Source organism: Larimichthys crocea, chromosome XVI (genome assembly GCF_000972845.2).
Source record: "Larimichthys crocea isolate SSNF chromosome XVI, L_crocea_2.0, whole genome shotgun sequence".
NCBI lineage: Eukaryota > Metazoa > Chordata > Actinopteri > Sciaenidae > Larimichthys > Larimichthys crocea.
The window spans coordinates 18,075,316-18,101,797 of record NC_040026.1 but is presented as its reverse complement, the minus strand read 5'-3'; the positions used below and the strand labels follow the sequence as shown (position 1 = coordinate 18,101,797).

The following is a 26,482-nucleotide window of genomic DNA, read 5'->3' as shown; positions in this document are numbered from 1 at the left end:
ATCTGCTGCTGCTGCTGCAAAGTTAAAGATGTTAAACTTTTTGGGCTATGCTGGAGGTTATTTTTTTTTATTTATTAAATGCTGACTCTGCTTGTAGGCTAAAAGGAGAGCCAAATAGGGAGGGAAGGATGAAGCAAGGGCAACAGAGGGTCGATGTGTCCTGTTCCCCTTATCCGCCCAGCTTCCAGCTGACACCAACAATATTTGATATCTAATCTCCGAGCCTTGTTACGTAACCGTTAACCATCTAGATTTGTTGGAAAGAAGGGATCCTTTGTATGGGTGGCCCAGACCAAAAACCACAGCAGCTTTTCATCAAGGAAGGGAGAACAATCTTTCCCTTTTTAACTTTTTGGTTGTTGTGCACTGCGTAGACTTTGTTTGAAAGGGGAAAGGAATGTGGGAATTGTATCGTGAGAGTGTAAATGCCAACAGGCAGCCGAGGGTTCAAGATCAAATTAGTTACAAAACAAAAAATCCCAAATGTTCTGGTCAAAGTACACCCATCCCACACTCCAGAAGATTGTGGATTGTTGTCACGTTTGAGCATTTTAAATTAGTATATATATAAATGTAATGGTGGTTATAAAGGACTAAAATCAGTTTTCAAATGTTGTAATGAAGACGGGGAACTATAACATTTAGTTTTAACGTGCAAGCACTTCATATCTAGTGAATATGAAGCTTTATTCACCACTTCTTCTGGAGCTTTCGGTCAAATAACAGTGAGTTGTTGTTTTTTAAATGTTTCAAAGATCCAGACTGAACATTAAAGGTCCAGTGTGGAGGATTTAGTAGCAACTTGCAGTAGTTGTAGATTGCAACCCCCTCCACTCACCCTCCTGGGGTCCAAACATAAGGGAGGAACTATTACAAAAACATACATGCAGAGCCAGTGTTTGGTTACTGGGTTATTGTAGCAACAACTTTAGATATAAAAGGCTCATTTTAAGATAATATGATTCTTATTTTCAGGTGATTATACATAGAACTGTATATATGCAGATATGTCTTATTTTGTGCACAAGGTGGGAACTAATATTTGTTCCCTGTTGAATGGGATGAATTATGTTCTGTATCAGTGTTTTAAAGTGAATTTTGTATTTCCAATTTTTTTTTAAACTCCCTTTAGGTTGTGTGCAGCCAGCGAGGTATGATTATTTCTGTTTGTTTTTTCATGTGTACTGAAGATCTAGTGTCACTTATTTCCTGTAAATGGAGCCCCCTAAATCTGACACACTGGACCTTTTTTAAATCCCCAAACAAGCAGACTAATTAGAAGAAACTGGAGAGTAGTACAGAAGAGCACATAGATCGAAGGCATCAAAAGGTTAGAGCGCCTGAAAACTTGGTTTCCAATCCACTTTAACATTAAGAAGTCATGACCGAATAAGCAACAAGTTCATTCAAACATCCCTGGGTGATATCTTAGGACTTTAACAGTGACTGTGTGTTTTGCTTCTATCTTCTAACATCTGTCATTATATTCTAATTAAAATGTTGCTCAATGCTGAAGTATGATGGGAATGAAATTGTGCAAACCAGTCCACAAGTATCTCTCTCTCTCTCTTATTAGGTCCAGTATTTAATAGAAACTTATGTTCAATCAGATTAGAGACCCTGGTTGATCCAGATGTTTCTTTCAAGTGTCACCAAAGCGCGTGGGTGGGTCCATCAAAACCCCACGTGCTTGTTTCCAGGTCCACGGCTCCTCGCGCAGCCTCATTGCTCCAACGAGCCCAGTAACGTCAGGCTTCAGTGTATATGTGTGTGTATGTGTGAGTGTGAGTGACCACACGGCGGAGCTCCGTTTGGCACCGACACGCACCATGCTGCTGGAGCCGAGCAGAGGCGCCTCGGCGGTGGGGTGCTGTTAATCGCCAGAGGCGGCGGGGGGAAAAAAACAAAAAAAACCGGGAGGTGAGAGATGCGGGCGCCTCGTTTAAAGGAACCCCGCTGTTGTGTTTGTCCTCACTGTCAACAACAGTCCCGCAGCTCCGCTCACGCCTCTTCTCGGCTCATTTAACGGCGCCGCACCGAGGGAACCACCAGGACTATGTGAGCACCATGCTCGCTGTGAGATGCCTGCTGTTCGCTGCAGTGTGCGCACGGTGCGCCGTGACAGGTGAGAGCCTCTGATTGCCTGATGGTTTAGTTTATTAGAGGAAGACGCATGCTCGGTGATTAGAAATAGAAAGAGTGAATTATTTTTATGCATTATTGCATCCACTTATCCTGCGCGCTCTCTGGTGACAAGGACCGTGTAATTGTTGCATCGGTGTCAGCAAGCGTTCTGCAGAAATAAGACGCACATTTACACCTTATTTTATTCCCGTTGCACTCAACCACATCTCCCTCCACCTACTGCAGGTCTGAGGGAATGGAGGAGTGTGGAGAGGAAGCTGCCGCCTGCAGAGGAGGTCGTTCAGCCCAAGCGGCTCCTGCAACAGATCCACTCCCAGGAGGAGCTGCTCCACAGCCGCCTGGACACCCGGGTCAACAACCACACAGCCGGAGTGCAGGTGAGTTTGCTCTGCTGCGTGTGTGGGACCCGAGGTTGAGCACACATGAATTATTATTTAATCGAAGAGTAGTTTACTGCATGAGTAAACCCCTCAGTTCATTCAGATAATGAAGGGATCCTATTCAAATGTCCAACCTCTAACTAAGACATCACCTTCTCTAGATATTGCCCCATAGTGAAAGTGAAAATCTATTACACAAAGAAGTAGTTCAAATAGATTAATTACATAAAAAAAGTGTGAGTTTACACTTCATATGTATAATTATATATATGTATTAGTCTTTTAACATCCATATATTCATGCTGGTCAAAATTATTTCCATTTTAAATCTTAATGTTTGGGTTAAAGTGTTGCTAGATAACAGTTAAATCATTTTTGTGATCCTTTTTTATTGCTTTTACTGCGATCTTAGTGCAGCATACCAACATATATAGTGTATTGTAGGTCCCCGCTCTGTACAGCATGCCTCCTATTCCCCCATGACCATTCCTCCCCTATCACCAAAGAATATCTATCTATTGACCCTTGTTTGTCCCCTCCTTTTGAGGTTATGTGTCTGTCACTCCTACCCCACCCTGTGACACCCACCCACACACGATGCCCCGGCTCCCCCGGGCCCACAGCAGGGCAGGAAATTCATGCCACCCTCAGTCGCCTCTAGCTGCCTCCTCCTTTCCAGTCCATTAGATAATATTTCACACCTCTACCTGTCTTCTCCCGTTACCTTCGCTATGAACACTGTCAGTCAGCGGCTTGCCTGTCAGTGGATATGACACAAGTCTGACCTTGGGCTACCCTAGTCAACGCCTCATGATCTCTTTCTTTCTGAGACCGTGGGGAATGTGCAGCTTTTGCTTTCTGTGTCTGAGTGCTGCTACATTAATGAATGTGGACTTAAAGGTGACGTAAAATCAGCAGAGTCCCTTTATTAGCTGTAAAGCACACATGAAATATTAAATGGTTTCAGTTTTTGTCGATTAACGTGTCAGTTGTTTTGCTGGATCCAACAAAAAAAAAAAAAAATCTATACTTCTGGCTAGACTTAAAGCTGCTATGACAAATATGTTTATATGAGCAAACACTCAAATTTAATATGTGTAATGTGAGAGGTGTTGCTGATACTGACAAACCCAAAGCTAAACTTCACCTGACTCTGCAGTTCTCAGCTGAGCGTTTTAGCGTCTTTCAGCTCATTGTTTTGGTTACGTGACCCAACAATTTCACAGTTTAGATTCGCTCCTTTACCGCTCTCATCAATCTGTTTTCAGCAGAAGAGGCTCTGATAAATCTGCAACTGTACACCACCTGCCTAGCACCAAATTGTATGAAGAGAGTTGGGTTGGTGGAGACCAAAAATAGAGCAAAAAATAGAGTGAATATTGGACGTACATTTGTTAGGTTTTAGGTGACTCCAAAGGAATACACGTTTATCAGTATCCTTTGACCATGTTCTGTTAGAATTTGGGGGGATTTCCAAAATAACCAGCAAATATTTAGTGTTTATACTTTAAATAGAGTTTAGTTACTCATCATTTTTGAAAAACTGTTATTCTATTTGTGTCTATCGATGATAAGATTTAGTGTCTTGAGCTGAGACATAGTATGATGTTTTAAAATGTAATAGTTGATACTTAAAAAACACAGTACACTGAATGAAAAATCTTCAGTCTGAGCTCTGAAGCAGCTTTTTTTTAATTTTTTATATCTCAGCAGCTCACAGGCACCATTGTGGGCTTTTTATTGTACAGTATATGGACCCAGTGAAGGTTTAGACTGATACTAAGTGGTTTGCAGAGAGTGCATGGTAATACTAATGTAACCTGCCTTGCAGCTGGCCACTAAGTACTGATGGGAACCACCGGGGAGCTCTGTCTTACACTGTGGAACTGGGGTTCACCTTGGAGCTGATGAGCCCCAACCCCCAGTTTAATTCAGAAAGCCTCAGAGATGGATGAGGCTGCCTCGCCTTCAGGGTACTAAAGTCACTGGAGAACAAACCTTTGTTGCGTTGGTTAAATTATTTCATACTGAACATCCATCAGCCGTCTTACCGCCTCCACTCTCTCTTTCGTAAGATCTTATTTACAGTTTCTATGAACCATAAGACAAATTAGTGAGTCTTTTGTTTGAGGCACAATGCATGGATATGGATTATAGATGCATGGTTTATTAATAGAAAATGAAACTTTAGACGTCTAAGCACTACTTGCCCTTCTCGCGGAGCTGTGAGACATGTACAAGAAACAGTAGCTCAGAAATAAATGTATGACCTTGACTTAGAGACATGAAGACATTTTCCATACTGTAATTACTGACTAAACATAATTGGATTTTTGGAAAAGTCACAATTTGATTTATGTCTGATAGCACGAGTATGGTGTCAGTACTCCCCCCACAAGCAGAACAAACTGGGATCCGAAGGCCTGACTACATTCAGAGGTGGTCAAACTCACATTGTGATCTGATCTCAGCCCAGGTGTGAATGTGAGAAAAAGCAAACAAAAGCTTCATGTAGAAGCCAACAGCAAGTCTGTAAATGTAAATCTCAGCCTCTCTCTCTCTCTTACGCCTCCTCTCAACGTCTCCTCACTCAGCCGGTCCATCTGGCCCAGAGCAGCTTCCTGGTAGAGGCCTTTGGCATATCCTTCATCCTTGACCTGGAACTCAACCAGTAAGTCATCACACGCCTGCAAAGCATTCACACATCCACGCCACAGATGCACAAAACAATGTTTAATGCTTTGCTTACAGCAGTCACTCACATTACATAAATGCAGTCCATTAGAGCAAAATGTGCATACCTCTCACTGGCTTCCTAAGCACTTAGAATAAATGCATCTCCACGCGTTTAGGTTTTACTTATGAATCTGCCATTTGCTGATGTAGGTTCATAATAATGAATAATGACACATAATGGCCTTTAATAGTCGCACAGTGCTACAATCTTGCTTTGTCAAACAATTACGGAAGTGTGAACGAACTGTTAGAACGATTATAGTTATTTTTCTTCCTCTTCTTCTCTGCAGCAACCTCCTGTCTACAGACTATGTGGAGCGTCACTATGAAGAGGATGGGCAGCTGTCGCAGAATATGGTGAGACTATCTTGTTACAGATCGTTAGATGAGGTGATTGTCGGTAGAGGAAGTGAGACACTACAGCTATCAGCCGGTTTTACATAAAACCACCTCTAAACCTCACTGATGGTGCTAATTACATAGACCGTATACCTCTAAACCTCACTGATGGTGCTAATTACATAGACCGTATAGACCGTTGTTTCTGCTGTGAAGTTATTAGATATTTCAACATGTGGGATTAAAGGGATTGACTTGTTCTGTAGCCGGCCTCAAGTGGCTGTTTTGGGGAACTGCAGTTTTTGGCACTGGCTTCGCTTCACAGCCGTGGAGGTTGTGTCTTTGGTTATTTGGTGAGCTTTGGAGGCACTAATCGGCGGATTTGTGCCTTTGGTTAGCTGTATCTTTATTCAAAGCTAAGCAGGCCAGCTGTTGTTTCTTATCTAACTTTTGACAAGAAAACAATATTTCCCATAAAAACAAATTTTGGCCTCCTCCTTTCTATCAGAGCTCAGTAAAAGTCAGTAAACTACTTTTCCATCACTGCTAATTTGATAGAAATTAATTTTGTGTAGCTTTTATGTCCTGTGTGTATTAGAACATGTTTCCAATGGATCTCATTTATAATAGCAGCTGTGCATGTTTATCGCACATCTCTCATCCTTCAGGCAGAAATTTATACAAATAGCGTTATGTGTTATGAAGACATTTAGCTTCAGGATGACTGTTAGTTGCAGTAGCACATGGACAAATGATTGAAATATCATAATATGATACGATATCATATATCATAATATATGTTGTCATCTGTCATGCATTATGAATTTGAGCAAATGGCTGTATAATAATGATCTGAGTCTATTTTGCTGACACACTCCCAGGCAGTTAATGCAGACAGCTCAAGCGTAAACACCACCGGGTAGACGGTCTTTTTCTGTCCGCGTCCTCTGTTTTTATTTCAGCCTCTGTCCCTTTCTCGCCATCTATCTGTCTCTCTCTTTCACTCTCTTTTTCTCTGCCAAAGACCACCTGACCAATCAGTACAGGGTTGCCATGGGTACCAGCAGTCAGCAGCAGCAGCAGCAGCAGCGAGGGTCTATTTTGTCGTGTCGTGAGGGGGATTCAAATCATGTGCATTTCCAGAACCTTTTTACCCTGACCTTTGGTACGAGATGGGTGAATACTAGCACAGTCATTGAGTTAGAGGTTTATTTGCACAAGTTAAAAAGAAAGACAAACAAAAAGATTTGTAAAAAAAAAAAATGAATATTGTGTGCAGGGAGAGGAAAAAACCTCAGATGGATCCATCTGTCTATATAATATATATAACAGCCGATAACACTATCAGAGAGATGTGTACATTATTTAAGGAAACACGTTTATACATGTGCTGTAAGATCCGATAACTTCCAGATGTCTGAAGTCCTCTGAAATAAGTCGTTAGGTACTAATAGGTGGATTTGTGCATTTGGCTAACTGTGTCCTCTTGTTTCTAGTGTCCTCTAGTGTTGCTGTGTCCTTTTATGAGAGTGACAGACTCTCATCAAACCTTTGACAAGAAAATTATAATGTGTTTCCCCCCACGTTGTTGGTTGTTAGATGTTCGGGGAAGCTAAGACATGGAGCGTTTTATTGTGGGGGAGGGGTGTATTTCATGTACACGTTTCAAGCTTCGAGCTCTTATAAAGAGAATTACATGTTTTTTATTTTACTTCCAAACGTCTCTGAAGTCGTCTGAAATAAGTTGTTCGGCTCCGAAAGATGAGCCGATGAGCAGTGGATGTTTTTCCTCTGCGAGCCGTTGGATCTCCTCTTTCCTCTCAGCCTCCTCGTCATTCCTTAGAGCTTGTCGCTTGAGCACCGACAAACTATTTTGTATATTTTGATTGTGTCTTTACCACCCTCTATTAGCTTTCAGCATAGCATATCAAATAATAATCACAGCAACCTGAATTAGCTGCAATCAAACACAAGCAGAGGGAGAGACGAGGAGAAAGTATTTTTGTGTTAGCTGTTCTCATTAATTAAAGTGTCCTAATGTTTTTTTCCTTAATTGTTCCGCTGTTATTATTATATCTTATTATTCAGCTTTATTGTATCTGAGAAACTCACCTGGGAATGAATGCACTCCTGTGAGGGCGTCTAATATTCCAAACTGATGCTTCTGCTCTGTCTTCTCTTCTTTTCACTTTCTATGACCTATTGTTTCGTTACCTTTCCTCCACTTCTCTGCGCTCAGCACTGCTGAGTCAAAGTCCAGACGTCGTGTAAACTCCAGCTTTTCTAATTCACTTAGTCTATAATGTCAAATTCATTCCTTCCTGACTCGGTGGGACCGAACTGTTTATTTGTTTCCATGTGTGCATGCAGGAGTCATAGTCCTGCTTACCTTTCCCGGTCCTCCCGTCACTCATGATGCTTTACGATTAATCCCTAATTTCTTATATAACATGATTTATGTGCATGGGAGAGTGGCCGTTATTTGAAGCGCATACATCATCGGTGAAAAAGCGATGCGCTCATTCTCTCAAAGTCGTGTCTGCTGTGTTAGGCAATTTGATTTCCTCCATTTAGCCTTGTAATCCTACCTTTTATTTATTTATTATCTTGCCCCGGACTAAGTGCTGCGGGCTGTTTTACTATTCGGTATGAATGATTAAAGTCCTTTTCTTCCTCAACAGATGAGCTAACGCTCAATCTAAGAAAATACAGGGAATACATTTAAGTGATTATTTTCAGTTTTGTTTTAATGGCTTGGAACTGAATGCCAATATTATAAAGTCGTGTAAGAAATGCTTTATTATTAAACTTCAAATTTAGACAGTATAAACTTGCTTTAGTGTAAACTACATTTTTATTTGTCCAGTAGTTTGTACTAATAGTCTGTGCTGCTGCGGCTCAGGAGGTAGAGCGTTGCGGTCGTCCAACTAATCAAATGATCCACAGCTCCTCTCTGCATGTCGAAGTGTCCTTGAACAACATACTGAACCTCAAATTGCTCCCGAAGGCTGCGCCATCGGTGTGTGAATGCGAATGAATGGTTAAGCTCCCAAAAACTGATGAGCAGGTTGGCATGGCATGGACCTTGCCATGGTAGCCATCAGTGTATCAATGTTTGTGGCTAAAAATAGGCTGTAGCCTCATCCTTAAATTTCAACACATGGAGCAATTAGAGCTGTTCCGAGGACCTCCTTCCCCAAATTTCATCAAACCTAAACCAGCACCGTGTCTCCTCTGAGCTCTGAGACATCACGTTTGACAGACGGACAGACACGACTTCATCTAAAGCTCTCGTGGGCTGGACTGAGCAAAAAAAGACTCTAGTGATTTGTAGCTTTCTCTCATCGCTGTGTGTGATTGACACGAGTCTGGATCAGGATGCCAGCCATTGATTTCTCATCAACAGAGTGATTTAGAGAGGATATATAGTGCACTTAAAGCCCAGAAACAGCTCATTGTTATTGAATTAGTAATGGGGAATATTTGTTTTTTGGCAAGTTCATACTTTTTCACGGGATGCCCCAGAGATTTTTCACGTTCGAGTGGCAGCTCAGAGTAAAGGTCGACCAAGCGTACAGAACAGCAGCTTCGCGTTGCCTCTTTTTCTTTTTGATCTATCAACCATGCCAGAGCAACAGCAGGCTCAGGTGGCAGACATGACTTATTGGGGTTCATTACAAACACCTGAACCTGACCCCCCTCTGTCACACACACATACATTTACACACACCAGATCCAAGTAGCTACAAGCAAAGACGCGTGACTCTTGAATCTCCGTCCATTTAGCTGAAGCCTGATTGATTATAAAGAAATCTACCTTTTTTGGCTCACAACATTTCAACACATGCATGCATTGCTTGAGTGACTCAGTATTTTTACATGCACAGTGGCACAGTGGCAAGTCTCCTCTCCAATTGTCGTAATCTGATCATTCCTGTACTCTGAGAGGCAGCGTGGAAACACTATATTCAAAACATGATCATCCGGCTGGAGCCTTTTTAGGGGATTATGAATAATCAGGTCAAGGTATCTGGAAGCAGGGCGTACAGCTAACACCTTACAGTAGGTCTGCCGGACTGAAGGTATCATCTGGACCTGGCACACGCCCTGACAAAGTCTGATATTATATCCTGGATTGAAGGGGCGCATCACACTGACTTTATCTGACATTGTATATGTTTACTTACCTTTCTGTACATTGAAACCAGAGTCCATTGTCCAAGTTCCCCCCTTTGACCCTGTCCTCCTTGCACTTTAATTGCTTTTCTCCATCACTTGAACACACCACATGCATGCATTTTTTTTTCCCTTGCTGAAACTGACCTCAGCTGTAGCCTCTGTAGGTGTAGGTTTTCCCGGACGCTGAGTCGTACAGTAGCCACTTGATATCCTTTCAGAGGACCCACCAGGTCAGCCGAACGCCCAAGGCCGACAGAAATACCTGCCCCGTGTGTGTAAGGGGCAGGAGATGAGGGGTTCACAGTCGGCATCGGTTTCATTTTCTGAAATTTGACGTGAACATGTTACCTGATGATGGAGGAGTTCGTTCTCAGTCTGTAGTTAATCTATGATTTGTTTCCAGGGAGGAGAACACTGCTACTACCATGGACGTGTGCGGGGGCTGCCGGGTTCCTGGGCTGCTCTGTCCACCTGCCATGGCCTACGGTAAATTGAAGATGTTTTCTTGAAAGATCTAAATGATTGATTATTATTTTTATACATCATATAATGTGCATATAGGTGAATCATTCCCCACATGGGATGTTTTGTCTGTTTTCAGGGGGATGTTTTCTGATGGGAACTTCTCGTATGGGATTGAACCTCTTAGCAGTGGCGAGGTGAGTCAGAGCGGCACCCAGCCACAGAGTGGAACAACTAGTTAGTAAACGCACACATCTAGTTCAAATCAATTCAGCTAAAAGGTTTTGTGAACAAAATGGACGGTGGTTGAAATAGTTCCAGTGAAGCTGCCCCCCACGGTCTCACTTTCCCTCTGTCTCCATATCTCGCCATGACTTTCCGTCAGACCAGACTCTGTTATTCCATCTCTGAGTCGCTGTATGGAAAGTATTGAGTTGATACACAATCCACCACCACTGAAACACATCTCCTGTCTCATATCTGAGACAGACGTCATCTCACAGAGACAGGAAGGAGAGGGTTGGATCTATTATATTCTATTTTTTTATATTGGGGTTCCACTAGAGTAGCTTTGCTTGATTCAGTTACTTATCTTATACAGTATGGCCCCTTTATGTAGCCCCTCAGTTCATCCTCTGTCTGAAACAAGCCATGTTAGCTCTTTTGCCCTCCCTTTTCTTCTGATTGGCCAACTTTCCAGTAACTTAAAGTTAAATTTCACCGGGAACCGCCGTTCTAGACAATATTTGTGATTCCACCAGAAGCGCTGCAGTGCGTTTGACCGGTCACGTCAAGCAGCACAGAGCAGACCGAGCTGGCCGGAAGTCAGACACAGAAACTGCACAGAGAATCTGCTCAATTTTCAAAATAAAACACCTCATACAGACTTCTGATTGGAAACCCCGCCAACTATGTAGCCTGCTTACACATGGTAGAAGAACATATATCAAGGAAAATATTTAATGTTATGTTAAAGTGTAATGATAGACAAGCTTCACTTGACGTACTAAACAACTTCCAAAAACTTGACGGGTCGTCCTGAGCACAGCGGTCGAATAACAGACTACGCAGATGGATGTTGATGACGGTAAAGACGATAAAATCATCATCAAAAACAGAAAGTTTCAAAAGTACTCAGATTTGATTTTAGTATTTAAATGAAATAGATATAACAGAGTGATGGAGGCAGCAGTAGGAAAGTGTTTAGAGTGGAAGAGGCAGAGCTTTTTTTTTCCATTAAGACCCACAGTAATCGAAGCACAGCTCAATTACATAGACTGCAGAGATGGATCAATGAGCCTCCCAGCTCATCTTCAAACTCCCACACTCCTTCTCTCTCCTCAGCTCTCTATCTCAGATGGGTCATTTTCATAAAGTATTTATCCCCAGCTCAAGTGTACAACAGTGTCCAGTAGTGTTTTTGCCATTATGACAGCCCCAGTGATTGATTAATTATGCATCAGAGCACTTTCCTTCCCGTTGATCCTTCTCTACCACGGCAGCGCTTTTCTTTCACGGAGTGTACTGAAGTTCAGGTGGAGACCAAGTCTTGGATTAATTTAAAAGCATGTTTCTCCTTTGTTTATGGAGAGGTCTTCCTATAGAGCTGCAATTGTTGTCAATAACTTTATTGAGATGACTATGATTTGTCATTTTTCTTCATCCAATTCATTCCACAGGAAAAAAAATGTAAAACTTTTAACTATTCTCCATCCTTGATGACTTTTTAAGAGGTATTTTGTACTTTAATGGTTAAAACTAAAGCCATTTTATCAGAATTAAATTAATTAATGATAATATTATGTTGAATTTCAGTTAAAATGTTTTTTTTCCTTCAGTTTTCTCTTTAAAACACTGACGAAAGCATTTCCTGAAGCTTTACTTCAGTATATGTGACTTTAATTGCTGTTTTCACATTCCTCTAATCGTGAACAACCTAATCTCTCTCATCTATGAATCCTCTGTGTGTTATTTGTAGTTAATGAGTTAATGCAACACAATGTGACGTGATTCTCTCTCTGCTATAGTTTTATTTAGATTTAACATGTTCATATCAGGAATTATCCTTCCTGTTCAGGCAGACATGGATATTGAACTTTCTGCTTTTTTTTGGACCCTCTAAAATCTTCTAAAAGTTTTCACATAAAACCCTTTTTTTATTTTTTTTTTTACTCTAAGACTAAAGACTAATTCCTCTCTCTTCTCTCTGTCCGTCACTCTGATGTTATGGCACCTTTTCAGGAACAGAATGACCACGTCGTATACCGAATGCCGGACATCGACCTCTTTCCACCTCCCTGTCCAGGTAGGATCACTGTCAGACTCCTCACAGTTACTCAAAGTATTTCAGTCCCTCCTGATACAAGATCCCTGTCCCTGGTCTGCCCTCTAATTTCTAAATACTAAGTGACACAATACCTGCTGCTCAAATCATGGCATCCCAAACTTTCCCAACATTTTGATGAAGCTTTGTGATGTGATACATATTCGGTTGGTGTTTTGCTGTAAAAAAAAAATAAAAAATCTGATTTTAATGAAACGTGGCAGGATGAAGCTTGGTATAATTAGTTCGGGGACAACATGCTCACCCTTGTCCATGACATTGGATGATATAAAACAATCAAATGTTCTGTAATCCTGTCTGGGGTTTTTTTTTTTTGGCTGCTTTTCTCTCTTTCTTTCTTCAGTGTACAGTGTCTTGTCTTCCTCAAGTTGTCCTGCTGCCCTCCTCGCCCTTGCTGAACATCTCATTTGGCTGTCTCTTCTCCGTCTCTCCTCTTTGTCCCTGACATTCGTCTGCCTCTCTGGATTTGCCCCCCCTTCCTGTCACCCAACCCATGCCCTTCCTTTCTCCCTGCCTCCTCAGCCCTCTTTCCCATCACTTTTGGTCCCCCCTTCCTTCCTCTTTCCTCTGCTAGCTGATATTGATTTTCTCCTGCACATCAGTGGACTAAAATACATAGTTAGATCCATCTCTGGACTGATGACTAGCCACTTTTCTCTCTCACTCTCACTTACCGTGTGTGTGTGTGTGTGTGTGCGTTTTCCAGGATGCTCCGTGAACAGCACAGAGCCTGAGGGTCAGACAGATGTCCACAGTGAAGGAGACACTGAGCTGAAGGATGGAGACGACTGGTCTGAGGAGGAGAAGCCCGTCTTTACAGGAGGACGGAGACGCTCAAAGAGACAAGTCAGTTTTCAGACTGTCTCTGTGAATCACTTTCTTCTAACACACACCTCTATACACACACACACACACACACACACGCACACATGGCCCTAGCGGGATCATGCTGTATAAATTGCAGCAAGTGTTGAGATATGCAAACACGATTAATATTTAGTTGTCAGATGATGCTCGTCTCAGCTTTCATGCCAATGGAAAATAAAATCCCAAGATAATTAATAAAAGAGAGAGAAGCGTCTGGAGGTGATTTGTAAAATCTGACAGGATTACTCAAGTGATTACTTTTGGATTTGATGGCAAGACAGCGTGAAAAACTGCTTGAAATTTTGAAATATGTGTGTTTCAGCAGCCTAACGAGAGACACTTGTAATCTGCAGCATCACTTTTCACATTTTTAGCCATGCTTGCAGCTCCACACTGCAAGACCGGACCAGTTCAGACTGAAATATTAAAAGTAGATTACCCGAAATTTGGTGCAGATATTCATGATCCCCCTTTGGTGATTATTAGTTTATGCCAAACTAATGACATTCACATGTCATGCAGTTTTCCCAAATGTACACAGGTCTTCGATCGTCACTCAATCACTTGTATGAGTCAAATAATGATAATGGGATCAATTAATAAGTAATTTAAAGACTAATTCAGGCTTATTGCATCTTTAGTAATTTTTTTTTGTTTGTTTTGTTCATTGTTCTTATCCGTTATGACATTTTCTGTGCACACAGCTTTGTCTCCCAGATAAGTTTCACCGGGAGGATTTTGTTTTTCGCAATGTCACCGTGTTCCCAGATCTCATCTATTAACTCTGAATATATTATTATTGATAGGAATGGAGACCAAAAGAGATATCTCTCTCTCGTTCGTGCAATTTATTTCTTCAGATGCCGAGCAAATATTCTGCCTAATGAATGAATGTTGCTGTCAAAAGTTGTTGTTGCCCTCTCAAGGACAAAGACTAGAGTTTCAGCGGCATCAGCACGTGTGTGTGTGTGTGTGTGCGCTCAGTGTGAGTAATGGTTTCACCTGCTGGGTTTGTGTGCGAGCGTTTGTTTGTCCTGTGCGAAGGTGATTATGACAGCGGACTCAAACTGTCTGACTGTGTGGATTTCTTTTGTCCCCACCAGGTGCGGCGAGGCCAGCGCACCGTCCAGACTGAGACCAAGTACATCGAGCTGATGGTGGTCAATGATCACGAACTGGTAGGTGTGAAGCCGACAAGGTTTTAATCTCCTTAACTCCTATATGAAATGCCCAGTGTGTAAGATGTAGGTGTATTTATTGGCAGGAATGGAATAAAACATTGATTTGTATGTTTTCATTAGTGTATAATCACCTGAATATGACACGGTGTGATCTGAATGAGCCCTTTAGATCTACACTGAGAGCAGGTTCTCTTCCTTGGATCTGTACTGCCATTTTTCTACAGTATGGACTTACTTTCAATGTGAATTTGAGTCTTTCTTACATGCTTTGAAGGAGAGGGTGACAGTAGGTTAAATTCTACACACTGGACCTTTTATTATAATAATGATAGGAAGAAGTGTGACTCGTTAAAATCAGGATTTAATCAGGTTGATAAGACTTTTTCTAATCTGTACAGAAAATAGATGAAACGCAGCAACAGGTTTTAACAGTTTGTTTCTCTTCTTGTTAGTTTGTGCAGCTCCGTCGGTCGGCCACTCAGACGAAGAACTTTGCCAAAGCAGTGGTGAACATGGCCGATGCGGTGAGTGGAAATACGGTTGCCACTAGCTGACTAACGATCATAAACAACTCTGACTGACATTACTCTGTCAAATGGCAGATAATTACTATCATCTCGAATCATCATCCTCATCATCATTTATTTTTTTTAAATATAGATGACATCAATGGTTATTCCATATTTTGTCCCTTTTTAATTCAAATGTATAAATAAGACAAGAACACATAGACTTTAATGATCCCACACCTGGAACATGTAAACAAGATATAATAAATTATATCAGCCACAATGCAATCATTCAAACAAATGATATCAAGAAGAATCACAATAAAGGAATGACTGGGAAAAGGTGAAACTACACGTTTTACATGTTGCTTCATCAGATTCACGCTGTGCTTGATTGCCATCATGTATCACACAATCATGTTTTAAATAATCAGGTGTTGATTAACAGGTTCACATTCCCAAAAGTCAACAGCAAAGATAATTCCACCATACAACATTACATATAAATATTACATTTCCATTGGATAATGAGATACAATTCATACACTAGAAGACAAAAACTGGATATTCCATCTCCTGTACTGCCGATGAAGAGCAGATCCAGGACGCATACATGTTTATAAGATATCATAAATAGGAAAAAAATATACATCGGGAGAAAGAGGCTACTACAAAATACATCATACATAAAAATGCAGAAGAAGTCAGGAGGAGGTGAATCCTATTTATAGAACAGATGTTAAATATGCCTGTCTTAATGAGGGAGGGGATGGAAAGACGGTTGTGTCAGGAGAGCTTTAGTGACTCAACCTTACCTACATGAGGTCACCTGATAACTGATTTTTGTCCATCCCCTCACTTGTTTTTTATTTATAGCCTACAGGGAACCAGTAGAGGTGTGGTGGAAAAATGATCTGTGCAGGATTTGGTATATTTACGCGCATTATTTATGCAGATTTATACGACTTCAAAGCCAATCCGTGCATCACTGCTATGTAACGTGCAGCTGATCCTTCCAAAACAGCCAAACAGAAGTGCAGAAAATTCACCCTGCGGGCTCGTGTCCTCTGCTTGTAGCATCAGCATGGGAAACCCTTCACTGAGTGGGGACAAACAGTGATGCTGGTTTCCACGGCAACCAGCTGCTGCTCTCCCACTCCTTGTCTAGAGTAGACAGATGTCTCCGTTATCTGCGATGTTTAACTGAAACACCCTTCTTTGAACCAGGAACATCACCACCATGTAACAGTAAAACCTAAAACCTCTGTGGCTGTGAAATGAAGCCACAAGTGCCAAAAGCTGCAGTTCCTCAAACGGCCACTTGAGGCTGGCTCCAGAAGTGAGTCAGTCTTCATGTTAAAAAATAATGTTAATAATAACATAATGTTGGATTAAGCCGGTGCAGAGAGCTTCAGTCTTGAATCTTTTTGAGGGCAAATCACCGCCGACAGGACAGAAGAAGAATTCTCTGATTGTGTTTTAGTTTCGCTTCCTCACCTGTTGCCTCGTCCGTGCTCCTCACGTCTGTTTCACTGTGTTCAGATCTACAAGGAGCAGCTCAACACTCGCATCGTCCTGGTGGCCATGGAAACCTGGTCTTCTGAAAACAGGGTCTCCGTGGGCGACGACGCCTTGCTCACCCTGCGCGACTTCATGAAGTACAGGAAGGAGAGCATCAAGGAGCGCTGCGACACTGTTCACCTCTTCTCGTGGGTTCAGTCTCCTCACTGTAGTTGTCATTCTCCTCCTCTCCCACCTCCTCCTACCTTTTCCTCCTCCAGCTACCCAAACTACTACTTATTTGTCATTTATCTCCTCCTCCTCCTCCTCCTTCTCTTCCTTCTCCTCCTCCTCTTCCTTCTTACGCGCCTCCTCCTCTTCCTCCTCTTCCTCCTCCTCCTCCTCTTCCTCCTTCTCATTCTTCTTCTCTTCCTCCTCCTCTTTCTTCTCCTTATCCTCCATTTCTCCTCCTCCTCTTTCTCTTCTTCCTCCTCATTCTTTTCCTCCTCCTTCTCTTCCTCCTCCTGTTCCTCCTCCATCTTCTTCTCCTCCTCTTCCTCTTCTTCCTCCTTCTCTTCTTTCTCTTCTTCCTCCTCCTTCTCTTTCGCTTCTTCCTCCTCTTCCTCCTTCTTCTTCTCTTCCTCCTTTTCCTCCTCTTCCTCGTCTTGTTCCTCCTTCTCCTCCTCCTCTTTCTCTTCTTCCTCCTCATTCTCTTTCTCTTCTTCCTTCTCTTCCTCCTTCTCCTTCTCTTCCTCGTCTTGTTCCTCCTTCTCTTCCTCCTCCATCTTCTTTCTGTTGATATAATTATAGCACTCATCCCGTCTCTGTTACAGCGGGAGGACGTTCATGAGCAGCCGCAGTGAGGCAGCCTACATCGGGGGCATCTGCTCGCTCACCAGGGGTGGAGGAATCAATGAGGTGAAACTTTCCCACAAAGCTTCATGCAAATTGTGCCGTTATAGAAGTAATCAATCATTCTCATGACTCATGATTCAGGACAGTTCAGGACAGTTTTCTCTCCTTTCCGTCTAATTGTTGTCATTAACTTGATTCACATGTGCGTCTTCAGTTTGGCAGTGTGGGCCCCATGGCCATCACACTGTGTCAGAGTCTCGGCCAGAACATCGGCATGCTGAGAAACAAGGAGCGACCGGCTGCTGGTAAGACTGACGTACTTTTCAGACATTGGTTTGTTTTCTTCACGTGTATTCTTCCCTGCGTTTCAGCAAAGTATCTTCATGCTGTCTTTCATACAGCACTCATTTGATTTTCCCACTGAGGACGTGCTGATTGTTTTAATCGTGTTTATCAGTGACGAGAGAAAACACTCCACCTCTGCTGTACCGAGAGCTCCCTCAAGTGTTGAGAACACAACAGTGCACTCACATCATGACCTGCCGTGACCACAGAAATGTTTTGTGTGTGTGTGTGTGTCCAGGAGACTGCAGGTGTCCAGACCCATGGCTGGGCTGCATCATGGAGGATACAGGGTATGCATTTAATTAATAATAATTAATCTGTTGTACATTAAGAAAGAATGAAAACTAGAGAAACAAAGATGAATGTATTCCACACGCAGTTGCTTTTTATGTTTATCCATCTAAGTTTAATCTATTTAATTTTAAGTTGTGTGTGGTTATGTTTATATTTTTGGTTGACAGGTTATCAGGTAACTGTGACTGATTTCTGCGTTTTTTTTCTTTCCCATCAATCAGTTACTACCTGCCCAGGAAGTTCTCTCGCTGCAGTATAGACGAGTACCTGCGCTTCCTCCAACAAGGAGGAGGCAGCTGTCTCTTCAACAAGCCCAGCAAGGTGAGATTTCATCACCAGAGGCTGGCAATACATGCCATCGACACAGCTTTACCTTGCTTCCCTTTGATTCATCATAAACTGTGAAGCCTTAACCTGTGCTGTGAGCTTTATGCTCAGGGTAGGATTTGTCTGGTTTAGCAGCACACACTGGTATATTTTCATATGCAAAGCAGTTCTTGGGTTCCCTATCTGTGTAGATAGGATGGGAGCTTTCTCTGTGTTGTTATATGTTGTAGTACTCTCTGCTGCTGCCATTTGACTGTGACAATGGGACATTTCCTGGCTAAATAAAATAATAAAAATTGGTTTAAATGAATTTTCATTGACAGAAATATTGATATTTTCTTTCTAAAGTTGCTAGACCCGCCAGAGTGTGGGAATGGATATGTGGAGCTGGGAGAGGAATGTGACTGTGGATCACTAGTGGTGAGTACATTTGCATGTATGTTTTCATATCTTATACACACTGGGTAAATAAGGATACAGTGACAGTTGGTTTTGCATAGTTTGCATAGTTTATCACCAGGTCAGCACACTGTTTACAGTACGGAAAGTGTAAAAGGCTGTCACACTCTCACTCTGTATCATAGAGGTCAGTGGGCTGTATTAAAAATACATTTTGTTTTCATCAACACTGAACAAACAGCTAAACTGAGAACTTTACTGGAGACTACATTTAGGCTAGAACCCCTTTGACCTAATATTGGACTGTACGTAGTGACTTAGGTTTCATCAGGATGTCATGAAAACTTTGAGGCAAACTGACACATGAACTATAACCCCATGTTTGATTCGTAGGAGTGTGCACGGAGCGGAGCAAACTGCTGTAAGAAGTGCACCCTTACGCACAATGCCATGTGCAGCAACGGCCTCTGCTGCAGGGACTGCAAGGTGAGCTGCTTTAATGCATTGTACCACTTTAACTGGATAGTCTGTTGCTGCTTATCAAGGCCCTGATTGACTCCCCACATGTCTTTCGTCCTTCTCTCTGTCTTCTGTCTTCTTCTGTGGTTGTTTCTGGACAGTACGAGCTGAGAGGGGTGACATGCCGTGATGCCGTTAACGACTGTGACATCGCTGAGACCTGCACAGGAGATTCCAGTCAGGTAAAAGAAGCCTCCAAAAATAGTTCCGACATCTGAAACTCAACGTGATGCTGAACGGACAGATAACGCTCTCTGTCTTGCAGTGTCCTCACAATGTCCACAAACTGGACGGCTACATGTGTGATGCCGGACAGGTAAAGTCTGATATTTCTTACTACGTCTCTTGTTACGTTCAATAAAAGGTATCGTTTCATTATGGATCGCTTCCTCCTCAGGGTCGTTGTTATGGAGGTCGCTGTAAGACAAGAGACGGCCAGTGCAGAAGTCTGTGGGGCTACAGTAGGTTTGGATTGGATATTGAGTTTTATTTCTCCACGTTGCATGGCTCTCTGATCATTAAAGCTGTTTGAATTTCATAGCTGTAAGCATAACTGTAACAATTAAACGTCTAGTGTGTCAGATTTAGGAGGCTCTGTTTACAGGATATGGCAGAAATGCAATATAGTCTTCATAACTATGTTTTCATTGGTTTATAATGACCTGAAAATAAGATTCATTTTGTTTTTGTTACCTTAGAATGAGGCTTTTTTATCTACAGACGACACGGGTCCTCTTCCACTGAGTCAGCCGTACCAAACAGCCTTTAGATAGAGATAATGGAGGGGAAGTACACCGCTGTATTATAGTGCATTAGGTGACAGACTGTTCTCTCTTCTCAGACTCGGCTGACAGGTTCTGCTACGAAAAGCTGAACTCTGAGGGCACCGAGAAAGGAAACTGTGGCCCGGACACCAGTGGTCAGGGATGGGTGCAGTGCAACAAGCAGTGAGTGAACAGCACAGGCACAAAGTTGAACTGATGGAGACAAAATCTGACCTTTTTTCCTTTCTCCCTGGTCGCCATCAGAGACGTCCTGTGTGGTTTGCTGCTGTGCACCAATCTGACAGCCAGGCCGAGGTTTGGTGAGCTGCAGGGGAAGCTCACCAGTCTGACCATCCACCATCAGAACAGATACATGGACTGCAGGTGAGGCAGAATTGGATTCGCTACTACATGAGGAAAAAAAAAGGGTGACGTACGGTAAATAAAAACGTAAACAAATATGGGGGGAAAAAGTGAAAGCAGGATGAGAGGGAGAAAGATGCCAAACAACCTTCAGAGAAAGTGTGAGCCTTGAACCTAACCTGACACCTTGGATAGCGATCGAATGGTACTATCAGGCTCTAAAAGACAAACGAGGATGCACTACTTGTATCTCACAGCGAAGTAACACAAAGCAGGAGTCCACAAGAGAGGGGATGAATTCACTGTACCGTAATGAAGTTGTGAGCATTGACTTTTTTTGTTTTGTTGGTACAATCAGCCCATTTAGATGTATATAAGTTTATGTTAAGAGTTATAGAAATAGAAAGAGATTGATCTGTAATAGCTGATACTCGGCTGACTCTTCTAATGTGTTCTGCAGGGGCGGCCATGCAGTGCTGGACGACGGCTTGGATCTGGGCTACGTGGAGGACGGGACGCCTTGTGGGCCAAACATGATGTGTTTGGAGCGTCGCTGCCTCCCCGTCACCACCTTCAACCTCAGCACCTGCCCCGGCTCTTCACCCTCACGCATCTGCTCCCACCACGGGGTGAGCCCATCAGTTTTTTTTATTTTTTTATTTCGCTTGTTTAATTTAGTTGATCTGTTTGAACTTCCATCAGCTGTGTGAGGAGGAAGAGGTGGGGCTGAAGTTGTTTGATGCATGCGAGACAGGATCGACACAGTCTTTGACCTCATGTTGTCTCGTGTCGGGTTCCACCTCAACATTTTGTAGCTGGTTTCTTTTATGGTGCAACATTTAAGATTCACCCTAAGTAGTAAATGAGATAAAATGTTCAATACAACCTCTCACACTGTTTGTCCTCTCTGTGCCTCAGACTTGCAGTAACGAGGTGAAGTGTATCTGTGATCCGGACTACACTGGTAAGGACTGCAGCGTGTTTGATCCCATCCCCATCCCCACTCCTCCTGAGGGACCAGAGAAATACAAAGGTAAGCACACTGAACAGTCACAGTGGCTCCTCACCTCTGTAAAACCTGCTGCGACAGAAAAACAAAAGTAACTCATGTCTCATCTAATATTTTACACATGATAACGGATTTTTAAGCTTTACAGTCAGCATTTTATTTTATTTTTTTAAAGTTTTGCTCCCTCACTGGTTGACTCCTTCACTCCCACAGGTCCCAGTGGTACCAATATCATAATAGGTTCGGTTGCTGGTGCAATTCTGCTGGCAGCGATAGTCCTGGGGGGAACTGGCTGGGGATTTAAGTAAGAGCTCTGGCATGCCTCCATCTGTGTGTGCCTGCTGTGTTCCTCTGTCAGCTAACACACATGCCTGCGGCTCGCTGCTCGCTGAATGCTCCTCTGCTTGTTGTTTTCGATTCATACATATTCAACCAGAGACCACGTGGGTTTGTTATTAACGCTGGTGCAGTGGATGGTTTTTACATCTGCGGGTTCTGTTAGAGGAAGGAAACATGAATGATGGTACTTTACAAACCCCCATTAGTTCACTTGGCTGTTCAGATCTTTGATGAGATTTCAGCCTTGGCATGAGATGAGTGCCACCACTTTGGAATATTTATTTAATTTTTGTATTTGATTAGTGGGCTGTGGAAGCTAAATTTGTATCACTTGTAAAGAGCTGAATGCGTGCTGAAACAGAAATGGATTCATCATTTGAGTGATCCGTATATTTAAATTTGAATATTTTCTGGTTTTAGTAAACCGCATACGGTATTTTTCCCCATTTGCCGACATTTTAGAGAGCAAATAAATCAATGAATCAAGAAAATAATCAGTTTTTAGTTGTAGTCAAGTCATTTCTCAACCATTTCTTTGTCTTATATCATTGTAAATTGAATATATTTTTAAATATTAAGTATTTCTTACGCCTTCTGGATATTTGATAAACTCAGCGATTAATTGATTAATCATAAATGTAATCAGCATATTAACTGTGTAAATAATGTAAACGATCATAGGTTGCAACTCTGTACTGAATACATGAGTGAGACTAAACTCTAAACTGCATACAGTGTATCAGGTGGTTGTGTTGCATTGTGGGTAATGTAGGCAGCCAGCTTTTGACAAGGAAGAAACATGTGTGGCACAGAAAGATTATTATGTTTTAATCCATCCCTCGTGAGTCTGAGTTTTATAGTCTTAAACGACGGAGCGCTGAGCTGGATCTGACTCCTGTTTCCTTTCTTTGCTCTGCTTTTGTTTTTTTCACACAATACAACACTCTCTCGCCTCGTGCTAGCTTTGCTGTGACATGCCTGCAGATGCCATGCAAAGAAATGAAAATACTTGCCTTGCACTGTAATCTTTTACAAGTGACTTAATCTCTGATCTGCTGTTGCGAGGTCCTTGCCTGGTCGTGTTAACTCACTGGCTTAAAAAAAAGATTAAGATGCCTGTTAACTGCTTTGCTTTTAGGGACCTTGGGTTCACTGCATGTTTTTGTTTTTTTCCCACACCCCTTCTTGCTCACATGAAACAATTCAATTGACAACAGTCTTACCTCTCTTTCTACTTCACTTGTTCCCTGTGTTTTTGTTTTTATCTGCTGCCTCCATCTCGTTCCCGCCTCACTGCGGATCCAGAAACATCCGAAGAGGAAGGTACGATGCTGCATATCAATCCTGATCCCTGCACCAAAACATAGTCTAGACTCACTGTTCATTCTTTCAACATAATGCCATCTGTTTTATAAGAGTCCTCTGCTTCTTTGATATTTCTAAGCCCTCACACACACACATGTGTATCTGTCATCTTTGGCCTCCTTTATCATCTCTCACACATTTTTTTTATCCAAAGTTTATTGTATAGGGACAATTATATAGCATGAAACAATACCACATACCACAGCATACATATAGACTATGCTAATTTGCAATACTTAAACATTTAGTTGTCATTATTTTATTTTTTCATGTGCAACAGCTCATGAATTAATATTAGTAAACATAAAAATCTATAATCCTAGTTTGCTTCATTGTTGTGCTGCATGTCCCCTCAATAACTTTGCTGCCATTTCTTAGCTGCAGTGTCGACTTTGTAATGTTAATTTCATAAGACTTTCAATAATAAAAGGTGTTTTTTGGGTTATTTTTCTTTATTGTTTTATGTTTTTTTTGTCTTGCATTACATCTGCAACTATTGGTTGATTAATCGATCCATCAGATATTTTGATAACGTTTAATCGTTGAGGTAATTTTTCATTTAAAGGTGTTCTCTTTCTTTGTCGTTTGAACTTTGTTGGGTTTCAGACAGTTAAGTCAGACAAAGCAAAAGATTTGAGGATTGCTGATTAATATAATGAAATAATAATAATTTGTCAGAGGCCGTATCTGCATGAGACTTTTCCATGTTGTAATTCATCTTCCAGTGTGTATCAGATTCCTCAATGTTTTCCTCTTCCCTCCTTATCTCCTCCCCTTCCTTCTCCACTTCATCCCTCTCCTTTTTCCAGATCTTCGGGAGTTTGAGTCGTATCTCTGTGCTCCCCTGTCTACCTTACACTGTGTCCAGTCTGCTCTGAGGAGAAAAAACAAACGATGTCTTCCACTTACGAGCCCCTCAGACCTTTTTTTTTTTTTCCTCTTTGCTTTTCTGATTTCATTGCTGTTCTCCTCCTGGAAATTATGACACATTCTCACCAGATCTGAACGCCTGTCGAGGTTTGTCTGGTTACAAATGTCCAGGTAGACATCGTCAGTATCAACCTTTCAGTTTTCTCTTCCCTTGCACTGGTTATAGCCGTTCTTCTGCCATATCGACTGTTATTATGCTTTTCACCCCTTTAAGTGTTTTAATGGAAGAAGGCTGTGTTCCTCTCCTAGTCTGGAGCCTTCTGTTAACATATTTAACCTCACGGAGAACACGACCACCTCTTTTCAGTGGTGTAACTGCAATAGAAGTGTATAAATATCACCAAATAGTGAATGGTTGACATTTTATCTGTCTAGACGAGGGTTATTTTTGTGTGCTAGGCATTTACATTCCACAGTAAGAGCCATACTTATGCTGCCTTTCATTATCAAACAGTAGCCCACCCTAAATCAATGCTTCTACATAATATGCATTAATGTATGAATGTATAGTTCAGGCCTGCGAGGGAGATAGTTGTGTCTTGACTTTCCCGCAGCCAAGCTGGATAGACAGTTGCACATGCACACATCGAATGTTTTATCCCGCTGTATGATATGTAATCCATATACAACCAATATGCATACGAGTATGCTGAACATGGGTGCTGATGTACATAGTGTATTATAAGGTTGACTCGTTTAGACAGCAGTGACTCACTGCCGCTCTGAATTGAAGCACAAATCTGGAGAGAGACGACTCTTCCTGACTCTCAGCTTAAAACTGCTTATTTTGAAAATTTAATTAGGTTTCAGATCTTTGCAGTTTGTATATTTTTGGGAAGCCTGAGCCTCCTTGTGTTGGCTACACTCCCCCAAATGGTAGAGTGTTGTACGTTTTCGCACATGCCTTTGAGAGATTTTCAAATTTCAAGCTGCAGAATTATGACCTAGATGGCAGATTTCCAGGCTCAGATCCAACACAGGAATTCCCTCCATTCCACTTAGATACAGAAATTATAATTTGGCTTCTGTCCGAGCTGAGGTAGGAGTATAGATTATTAAAAAAAAAAAGTGATTTCAAACATGCTTTATCTGTAATTGGCTTCGGATGAATGAATTCTGACCAAGCAGATCCATATAATAAGCAATAAATATGTACATTACAAATACAATTAATTACCACGGTGTGTTCAAGGTGAAAAACGTCACAACAAGTTGAAAATCCTGCTGCTTTTATGAGCGTCGCTCTCTCCGTTCGTCCTCTCTGGACATCGGAGAGTCTTAAATCAGGTTTAGGAGACATCCTGTGGCTGTTGATACCTACAGAGACTGCTCGAGAAGCTTCAATTCACCAATAACAACAAAAGGAACTGTGCAACAGCACAAGAAGAGATGATCCAAGTTACACTGCCAGTCAACCTACAGTAGCATTGAAGGGATATGTTGACATTTTGAGTAGAGGTCAATGACATTCCCAATCAACAAATATGGAAACTGTTCTTTGCAGACGAGATGCTAACTTAATTCAGGTAAATTTAAAATGTCACCATGTTCCTTTAATCATACTTGAACTCTGTATAAATACTCAAGGACAGACTTGGCTGAAAGGTCACACTGTGTTTACCGCCACTGTTTGTGATCACACGTCGTAGTTGGACTCATCGGAACATTTTGGCACCATTCTCACGTGGAAGTCAACATCGCTTAGTCTTACAGGAAGGTAGCCAGTATTAGCTTTCTATGTAAATAATCATATTACTGTATATTAAAAATACATATTAAAACATATCTGAATAACAGTGACTGTGTGGACGTGTGTCTGTTGTTGTCTACAGCCAGCAGCGTGTGGCTCTAGGGACTTTGATCCAGGCTGAATTATTTCAACATTTACTGGACGGAAATTCTGTGGAAATATCTTGACAATTAAATGGGTTGGCAAGTTCTTTAAGATTAAAACATGTTGCATAACTCTTCTCCAGTACATCATGCTTTATTCACCATCTTGCTGTCATCAGGGTGATACCTGGAGCTGATTTTGTTTCCCTTATGATGATCTGTCATGTGATTGATATGTCATGTATAACAAGTATAACATTACAATCAACAAATTCTCGAGCACTTTTCATCTTAACAGATAATCCTGGCAGCCAGAGGATCACTTGTAACAACTCTGACCTCTAATTTATCCAGTACTTTTTGTTTAAAACCAAATAACATACATTTTTCAAGTGCACACATAGCTGCATACATCAGTTTTTGCAACATATATCAATTTATAAATGTTACTGAAATACTAAATATCATGTCCGATTCATCAGCTGTGATCAACCCGTG

The 26,482-nt window shown here is 41.7% G+C and overlaps 1 protein-coding gene across 4 annotated transcripts; it reads left to right on the top strand.

Annotated features, from left to right (window-relative positions):
* The first annotated feature begins 1,710 nt into the window (after nucleotides 1-1,710).
* Nucleotides 1,711-25,936, top strand: adam11 (ADAM metallopeptidase domain 11). 4 transcript variants are annotated; one of them, XM_010745890.3, is made up of 27 exons: nucleotides 1,714-2,125; nucleotides 2,371-2,522; nucleotides 5,120-5,196; nucleotides 5,552-5,618; nucleotides 10,183-10,265; nucleotides 10,381-10,438; nucleotides 12,483-12,546; nucleotides 13,292-13,431; nucleotides 14,556-14,630; nucleotides 15,086-15,157; nucleotides 16,685-16,851; nucleotides 17,476-17,560; nucleotides 17,712-17,802; nucleotides 18,081-18,132; nucleotides 18,358-18,457; nucleotides 18,812-18,883; nucleotides 19,256-19,348; nucleotides 19,483-19,563; nucleotides 19,647-19,697; nucleotides 19,779-19,842; nucleotides 20,223-20,328; nucleotides 20,410-20,529; nucleotides 20,969-21,137; nucleotides 21,427-21,541; nucleotides 21,731-21,821; nucleotides 23,162-23,179; nucleotides 24,031-24,100. In XM_010745890.3, exons 1-27 carry the CDS (start codon nucleotides 2,068-2,070, stop codon nucleotides 24,044-24,046), a joined length of 2,337 nt encoding a protein of 778 aa, XP_010744192.3. In that variant the 5' UTR covers nucleotides 1,714-2,067; the 3' UTR covers nucleotides 24,047-24,100. The 4 variants fall into 4 exon arrangements, with proteins under 4 accessions (XP_027145059.1, XP_010744192.3, XP_010744191.3 ...); XM_027289258.1 differs by lacking the exon at nucleotides 21,731-21,821 and having other exon boundaries at nucleotides 1,711-2,125; nucleotides 24,031-25,936; XM_010745889.3 differs by lacking the exon at nucleotides 24,031-24,100 and having other exon boundaries at nucleotides 23,162-23,585.
* Nucleotides 25,937-26,482: the final 546 nt, after the last annotated feature.

Excerpts from the sequence above, each read along its gene's own strand:
- adam11 (XM_027289258.1), top strand. The coding sequence starts at position 2,068 with ATGCTCGCTGTGAGATGCCTGCTGTTCGCTGCAGTGTGCGCACGGTGC. Across the intron at positions 5,619-10,182 it reads GGCAGCTGTCGCAGAATATG|GGAGGAGAACACTGCTACTA; the intron begins GTGAGACTATCT and ends ATTTGTTTCCAG. Across the intron at positions 19,564-19,646 it reads GCACAGGAGATTCCAGTCAG|TGTCCTCACAATGTCCACAA; the intron begins GTAAAAGAAGCC and ends TCTGTCTTGCAG.